Raw genomic sequence first — 8,267 nt, forward strand, 5'->3', positions numbered from 1 at the left:
CTAAAGCATGTCCAAAAAAAGCTAAAGTGTGTTTCATCTGTGGATCCGAGGGAAGCTGAGCGGGGACTGGTACTGCAGTCTTTAAGCCTGGAGCTTAAAGCTGGGTAGTACGAACTACATGCTACAACGGCACAAGGAAATGGCAGTGGCGACTACTGGCCTGGTAAACAGAAGGACTGTTACTGGGTATACAGGGGTCTAAAGGTGCTCTTGTTCCCACAAAGACCCCACCCTGCTGTCATTTAAAATCTGTTTGCTTCTCCACCTCGGCCTCCATCCCCAGGAGGGAGGCAGCATCGAGAGTTTGATCTCCGATATGATGTTTTTCTACCCATGGAGTGTTCTAGTCCAGTGGTTTCTCTGTGGTCTCTCTTACAAGGAGAAGCCACTTTGTAAAGCCCGTTCATTTTGGCTGAACTTTGACAGGCCCTGAAGCTACAGTAATTTGCCTTCCAGAACTAAAGTAACCCCCCGCCCCCCGATTTTTTCCCTCCCCACCCTCATAGCTGATGCAGAGACAGCCTGACAGCCTGGACTGTGGGCATTCATCAGTTACCCACATGTTGGCACGCGGGCCTGCACTGTCCTCAAAGCCCAACAAGCTGCTGACATCTATGGCTTTAACAACTTCTGGAATCAATCTCTCGGGGTTGGAGAGATGGAGTAGAGGTTGACAGCCCTGGCTACTCTTCCAGAGGACTGGGGCTAAGTTCCTAGCGCCCATAGTATGGCTCACAGCTGTTTCTAACTGTAGTTCTAGATCTGATGCCCTCTTCTGGCCTCTACAGGTATTGCACACACATGGTTCACAGGCATACATGCAGACAAAACACTCATACACATGGTCTTAGATAGGGTTTTACTGCTGTGAACAGATACCATGACCAAGGCCAAATTTTTTTTTTTTCAAAAATTTTTATAAGATTAATTAAATATACAGCTTTCTGCCTACATGTATGCCTGCAGGCCAGAAGAGGGCATCAGATCTTATTACAGATGGTTGTGAGCCACCTTGTGGTTGCTGGGAATTGAACTCAGGACCTCCTGAAGAGCAGTCAGTGCTCTTAACCCCTGAGCCATCTCCCCAGTCCCCCAAGGCAACTCTTATAAGGACAACATTTAATTGGGGCTGGCTTACAAGTTCAGAGGTTCAGTCCATCATCATCAAGACAGGAACACGGCAGTGTCCAGGCAGGCATGGTGCAGGAGGAGCTGAGAGGTCTACATCCTCATCTGAAGGCTGCTAGCAGAATCCTGGCTTCCAGGCAGCTAGGGTGAGAGTCTTAAAGCCCACACCCACAGTGATACACCTACTCCAACAAGGCCACACCTCCAAATAGTGCCACTCCCTGGGCCAAGCATATTCAAACCATGACGTACATAAAATAAAAAAATAATAATAATTAGTTATAAATAAATTAATCTCCCACTCAGAGAGAAAACCTGCTGGTGCAGAGATGGCTCAGTGGTTAAAACTGAGCGCTGTTCTTACAGAGGAATTGAGTTCAGTTTCTGGCAGTTGGGATGCAGAGGAAGGAAGCTGAGATGTTCAAGGCCAGAGCTAGACAGAGAGCTTGAGGTCAGCCTAGGCTACATGAGATCTCCTCTCAAAAATGAAGCAAAGACCTGAAGTAATGCTTGCTACAACTTGGGAAGCACGGGAAGAAGGATTGTCATGAGTCCCAGGCCACATACCATAGGAAGACCCTATCTGATTAAAAAAAAAAAAAAAAAGTCAAAATATTGGCTGCCAAGATGCTCCGTGGGTGAAGGTGCTTGCCACCAAACCAGATAACCCGAGTTTGATCCCTAGGACCTATAGAACTGACTCCCCCACGTTGTCCTCTGATCTCTACATGCTCACTGTGGTCTACATGCACTGCCACCAAGCACACAAGGCACACATAAGGTACGTACGCGCACACACACACAAGCAGCTGTATGGTGAGTTCCAGGTGAGACCCTGTCTCAAAACCACAATGACAACCACAATCACATAAAGCATTAAAAAGAGACCAAAACAAAGAAAAAGATATGAACCAGTTTAGGCAAAATAATCAATTTATTACAGTGAGATTGGCAGATAGATATTGCCAGATAGATATTCTCTCATTGTTTGAGAAAATTAAAAATAACTTTAAATATTATACAATATAGACATCTTTGATGATCGGGGCCTGGACTCTAGGCACTTCCCAACTGTTTGGAGAAAATCTGTGGGCAGATATAATACCCTAAAACACCCTTCAATGAGGAGGCTGGCTCTAGCCAAGAGAGCTTTGGTTCCTTACCCAAAGGAGCTGGAATTCTGACAGCCATAAATCCTATGTTCAGCCCTAAGTAGAGGGCCTCAGTGAAGGGACAGAGACAATCCCTGAGGCAGAAACAGGACATGACCAGAGGGGACACTGGGGACATTGCTCAGATAGTAGAATGTTTGCCTGGCATGCACGAAACCCTGGGCTCATCCCCAGCACTGCACAAGACTGAGTGATACTGCTGTGTGCCTGTAGTCCCAGCACGTGAGCGTCAAAGGCAGAAAGGAGGGTTGTCGCCAGCTGGGATGCCCTGTCTCAAAAAAGGGTGGGGGATCAATACTGGGGACAGGGCAAAGAGGTGAGTGAACTGAAATAGAGGCCGCTTGTGACCTGAGACCAGCATGCACCCATGCATCCAGGCACCCATGCATCTATGCATCCAGGCACCCATGCATCCATGCATCCAGGCACCCAGGCATCCATGCATCTAGGAACCCAGGCATCCATGCATCCAGGCACCCAGGCACTCATGCTCTAAAGCAGCAGCAATAGGTAGATCTGATGGAGGGCTTCAATGTTACAGACTCTGAAAACAAGACCAAGCAGGACCCTTCACTGGATCCCAGAGTTTCATGTGCCAGGGAGGTACAGTACTTGACTCATGAGGGATTCCAGCCGACAGCTCCAGGAAGGCACATTCAGATTGTCTTGCCAAAATGGCGGCCTTTTGACTAGGACTGACAGACTCGTATGATCACACTGGAGTTCGTCACTCTGGCCCCATAGTGGCCAGCCCAGAACTGTGTGTCCTGGCCCCAGTGTTCAAAAGAGATAAAACGTATGCCCCTCCTGATGCCGGAGAACACGTGGGTGACCTGGAGGTAGAAGGAGTCAGTCAGCCTTGTATCACAGCCCTTCTGTCAGCCAGTCTGTGACTTCCCACATGATGGCCCTTCTGAAACCTTGCCGTGTTCTCATTAGCAGGTGGGATCTGAGGCTAGGTGTGGTGACAAGCTCCTGCCATCACAGGGCTGGGGGACTGAGGCAGGAGGAAGGAAAGTTAGAGGCTCAGGCTACATAGTCCTCAGCAGTTGGGTTATATAGTAACAAACTGTCTCAAAGAGAAAGGAACAAACAAACAAACAAACAAACAAAAAAAAACATTAGAATAAAAGAGGTTTTATCACCAAGAATGTGGCAGAAATTCTGGGTGGAGCTGTACACATCCGCAATTATTCCCAGCATTTGGGAGACAGAAGTGAGGGCCAGGAGCGCAAGGCTAGCCTCAGCTACACAGTGAGTCTGAGACAGCCTAGGCTACATGAGTAGGTCTTGTCATGTGACTTCCCAAGTAAGGTCAGAGCATAGCAGCTGAAACTTATTTCTCTTGGCTCCCTTAGCTCTAGCCACTATGGAAGAAGTCTCTCTGCCCTGTGACAGCCATAAAGTGAGGAATCACGGTGTAGACTGGCCCAGAGATCTCATGCAACAAAGCTCTGAAACCAAATCAACAGAGGTTCCTCATCTCCTGGGCACCCCAGGGCGGGCAGACGGCCAGTTGTCACGATCACCCACCACCACCACCTTGTCCTTCAGCAAGGGCTGAAATGGTACTGTTTGCACAGTAGGAACTTCATCCAGATCTGCCTAGCCCAGCTTTCTCCGTGTGCTGACTTGGCCGACATAAGAGGGCGGGGCCGGAGAAACGGCTCAGTTGATAAAGTATAAGGAACCCGAGTTAAGATCCTCAGCACCCGTGTCCAAACTGGCTGTGGTAACATGTATATCTGTAACGCTAGTGCCAGGACGGACAAGGTGGATCCTCACAACTCACTGGCCAGTCCATCTAGCCAATCAATGAGTTCCTCGCTCAGTGAGAGACACTGTCTCAAAAACTAAGGTGGAGGGTAAAAGAGAAAGACATACGACATAGATCTTTCTGCCTTCCACATAAACAGGCACAGGCAGAGCCCCATGTACATCTACAACACACACACAACCACATTAAAAACCAAAGATGGAGGGGCTGGAGGGATGCCTCAGCAGTTAAAAGCACTCGCTGCTCTCCCAGAGGTCCTGAATTCAATCCCCAGCACCCACATGGTGGCTTATGAGTGTCTATAATGGTAGTTCCATGGGATCTGATACCCTTTTCTGGTGTGCACACATGCGGACAAAACACCCATATACATAAATAAATAAATCTTAAAAACCAAACAAAAACAAAAGCCCCAAGACAGAGAGATGGTGAAAATGACTGCCATTGACCATATGTTGAGGGTAATGAGACCAGGAAGTCGCCACCAACCAATCCCCACCCAGTGAGAAGCTCGGCTTTGGTTAGAGGCTCACCTGCAGGTAGACATCATTGTTCCACTGTTCAATGGGGTCTGGCACAGCGGAGAACTTATCTATGACGTTCTGGTGGGCATCAAGAAGCGTGACAAAGAGACGGTACTTACAGCCACTGTCATGTCGAGCTCCCCACCTGTGGGAAGTTGAGGTCTCAATGCATCACCTACCTCTCTGGGGGAGCCTAGCCTCCCTGGGCGTACAAATTAAGTTCCTCCCAGGGGTCTTGAGGGCTAAGATGGTTAAGTCAGTGACGGGCTTGCCGCACAAGAATGATAGCCTGTGTTTGAACCCCAGAACTCATGGAAGGTGCTGGGTGTTGCTGGGTGTGGTAGCAGAGGCAAGTGGATCTCTGTGAGTTTTGAGGCCTGAAGAGAGGCCTGAGGTCTGGCCTGAAGAGAGTTCCAGGTCAGACAGGATTATATAGCAAGACCCTGTCTCAGGAAGAAAAAAAAAAAGCTGAAACGCCCGGGATAGTGATACACTTACACGTTTCTAACTGCAAGACTCGGCAGGCAGAGAGCCAGGTAGTCCGGGCATGTAATTCCAGCTGTTTTAGAGGTATCTCAAGTACAAGGCCAACCTGGGCAACGTGGTAAGACTCTGACTCAAAGTAAAAGTACAAAGAGACCTGGAGTGTGTGAGGTCTAGTGGTAGAGGCTTTTCCTAGCATGCATGAGGCCCTGGGTTCTATCCTCAGTTCCTGTTCTTGTCTCTGCCCCAGTAAAATGCACTCAAAGGATCTCTGGCCCTTGCAAACCCATGCCTGCCAGGAGTGTCTTTTTTGGAGACTCAAGTCATACCAAATAGTCTACCATACTGAGTAAGGACAAAGTCTGGCCAGGTCCACAGACAGGCATAGGTCAAATTTGGTCACTTTAGAAAAAGCCATAGCGTAATTTAGGGTTGTGAGTTAACGTCAGTTGGCCTAGAGGCTGTGGTTAACCACAGGGGCAAGCAGCTAATTGGTCAGTCAATCCAGAAAGCTCCAATAAAGACTCTGTACAGAGAACGGACACTCTTACAGGCATCTGGATATAGGCAACCTGACTCCATGGAGCACTCGCTGGCTTTGAGCTCACCTATGACTTCCTTTTGCTTCAGCATCCCAAGTGCTGGGATTACAAGTGTGTGCCTTGAGCCCCAGTGCTTACTAACGGGCTTTTCCTGTGCCCAGACTCACCAGTCAGAGACAGCAATCTCCACACCACCACTGTCCAGCAGCTCTGGCCACAGACCCTTCTCCACCAGGTCCACGACCTGCTTCTTGCGACACCAGCTAGGAAGGTGAGACAGTGGTTGGTTGGTCCGTGAGAACCCGCAGGTCTTTCTTCAAGGGCTCTGACCCCCCCGGGGGGGGGTGGCCGGTAGGTGGGGGCACGGAGGGGATGCGGGGAGGGCTTTCACCTGAAGGAAGTCACGAAGCAGGTCTGTGAAGGGGCCCCAGGTACAGGTTTCCTGTTCTTCTCCACCACCCATCCATCCCCACCGTGCCGCACCATCCATTTGCGCAGGCCTTCTGTAGAGAAAAACAGTAGGGGTAATCTCAGTACCAGGGACGCGAAGGGTTTAGGATTCCGGTCGAAATGAAGCTGCGCCGCCCCTCCCCCACCCCTCAGGTTTGAAAAGAATCGGAAACCTGAGCAGGCAGGACAGACGGCTCAGTGGGAAAACTTTAGCCTAACTAACCATCAGACTTCACGCAGAAATACAAGGAGAGAACTGTGGATACAAAGTTGGCTGCTGAGCACCTACCACCTGTACGCGAGATTTGAGCCCTTTAACAACACACCAAAATAATTTAAAAAATTAAAAGTTTTTGTCTGCAGACTATGTATATATGCCTAGTACCTCCAGAGGCCAGAAGAAAGGGTGGTCTCCCTGAGACTGGAGTTACTGATGGTTGTGAGTCTCCACTTGAGTGTTTGGAACTGAGCTCAGGTCCTTTGGAGGAGCAGCTCTTAGCCGCTGAGCTATCTTTCCAACCCGCAAAAACAAAAGCAAAACAACAACAAAACAAAAACAAAATATACTAACAAAATTTAAAAATTTGGAACTGCTCTTCTAGAGGACCTGGGGTCAGTTCCCAGCTCCCAAGCCACGAGGCTTAGCCTCCTGAAACTCCAGTCGCAGGGACGAAAATAAATTGTTAAAATGTAAAAGCCAATCAAACAAAAGATATTTATGTGTTGATTTTAATTGCTCATTGGTGCCTCTCTGTGCATCCTGTCTCTTAGATAGAGGATATGCTGTTTGGTCCCCTCCACCGCTCTCTTATATAGGTCAGGTGCTTCCAGCCACTCTAACTGGGTCAAGTGTGACCCCACTTCTAGCCCCTCCCTCTGCTACATCTGTAGACCTGCCTCTTGGTTTAACTCTAGGCCCCGCCCATTTCATACCTTGTGACTCCGCCCTATCCTCTCACTGGTTCCCTTCTGGTCTCACAGCCTACAAATATCCCGTGACCCCGCCCTTAATACCTTCCGGGGGATTCCTTCTTGGCTCTGTCCATTAGCATTCTTGGGGCCCCGCCCTTTGTGCGACAGTTCTCTCTTCGTCCCGCCCCTCGGCTTCCTCTAGGCCCCGCCTTCTCAGCGCCTCACCTTGGCCACAGGGGTTGCTGATGAGGTTGCGTCCTAGCGGTCTCAGTGCGCAGAATTGGCCCAGCGGGCAGGGCGTGTCTTCGTGGGCAGGGGGCAGACAGCGGCGGGCTAGTGCCAGCAGGGCTCGGCCCGCTGCGCTGTGGTCCCGGGCCAGCAGCAGCAGCCATAGGGCCTGGCCATCCACCAGGGCGCGCCAGGCGCGGCACACTCGGCGGCAGTGCATCAGCAGCGTGCGCGGGGGCACGTGGCTCAGTACCAGCAGGAGCAGCTCCGGGGGCAGACGGCTCAGGTCCAGGACCTCCTGGGGGTCGGGCTCCGGCGTCGGGACCCGGGTCCTGGATGTCCAGGCACCCATGGTCCCCGCGCCCCGCTTGGCTGGGACTGCAGGAGAGGAGGGGTTAGATGTTAGTGATTAGCAGCCTCCGCGACTCGCAGCCTCTGCTGCCGGGCTTTGCAGGCGTCCACCCCGAGACTAACAGCCCCGAAGCCATCCGCTGTCTGTCTCCCACGTCCCTTACCGCCTCTCTGTCCCCAAAGCCTACCCTCCTCCCAGCCCGCTGGTGCTCACCGGCACCCCTGCCAGCTCCCCTTCGCGGTCTGGAGGACCGCGTAGCTATAGCTTTGCCTAATACTATCCTTCCCAGGCAAAACCTCTCTGAGATTCGCCGAATGTCCAGCCCTGTGGATCCAGACCCCACTTCCTTCCGGCTTAGGACTGGTGAACAGTTTAGGAATCCACCTGAGGACACAGATTAGGCCAGGGCTGTGGCACAGTCCTAGCGGTTCCGCAACCAATCCAACACTTGGAGTGACCCTAAATCCGCAGTGGGCGCCTGGCATCTGGTAACAACTATTATTTCGGGTAGGCATCCAAGTGGAAGGCTCCACCCCTAAACGCCTTGTGCAGTCCGCAACCTTAAATCCCAGACACAATCATCCAGTCAATCCGCGATTTACAGGAAAAAGCAGGCTCTAGAGGACAAAAATGACCCCGCTAACTGAAGCATCAGCTAAAGCTTACAGTTTCGAACTTCGACAAGTTAGCACATTTTAA

General features: G+C 50.8%; 1 protein-coding gene across 3 annotated transcripts; it reads right to left on the reverse strand.

The window, feature by feature from the left end:
* Positions 1-1,664: 1,664 nt before the first annotated feature.
* Fbxo27 (F-box protein 27) lies at positions 1,665-8,037 on the reverse strand. 3 transcript variants are annotated; one of them, XM_029479197.2, is made up of 6 exons: positions 7,953-8,037; positions 7,214-7,594; positions 6,018-6,129; positions 5,794-5,889; positions 4,611-4,746; positions 1,665-3,133 (listed from the first exon to the last, which is right to left on the reverse strand). In XM_029479197.2, exons 2-6 carry the CDS (start codon positions 7,566-7,568, stop codon positions 2,990-2,992), a joined length of 843 nt encoding a protein of 280 aa, XP_029335057.1. In that variant the 5' UTR covers positions 7,569-7,594; positions 7,953-8,037; the 3' UTR covers positions 1,665-2,989. The 3 variants fall into 3 exon arrangements, with proteins under 3 accessions (XP_029335057.1, XP_085698104.1, XP_085698105.1); XM_085841978.1 differs by lacking the exon at positions 7,953-8,037 and having other exon boundaries at positions 7,214-7,863; XM_085841979.1 differs by lacking the exons at positions 1,665-3,133; positions 7,953-8,037 and adding an exon at positions 3,140-3,297 and having other exon boundaries at positions 7,214-7,863.
* Positions 8,038-8,267: the final 230 nt, after the last annotated feature.

The sequence above is a fragment of the Mus caroli genome, unplaced genomic scaffold (genome assembly GCF_978045245.1).
Source record: "Mus caroli unplaced genomic scaffold, Mus_caroli_1 scaffold_8, whole genome shotgun sequence".
NCBI lineage: Eukaryota > Metazoa > Chordata > Mammalia > Rodentia > Muridae > Mus > Mus caroli.

Bases quoted from the DNA above. Each gene is read 5' to 3' on its own strand.
- Fbxo27 (XM_029479197.2), bottom strand. From the start codon at position 7,568: ATGGGTGCCTGGACATCCAGGACCCGGGTCCCGACGCCGGAGCCCGAC. The intron at 5,890-6,017 runs GTGAAAGCCCTC...TCACCTTCCTAG, and splicing joins TGCTTCGTGACTTCCTTCAG to CTGGTGTCGCAAGAAGCAGG. The intron at 3,134-4,610 runs GTGAGCCTCTAA...TTCTACCTCCAG, and splicing joins ACAATGATGTCTACCTGCAG to GTCACCCACGTGTTCTCCGG.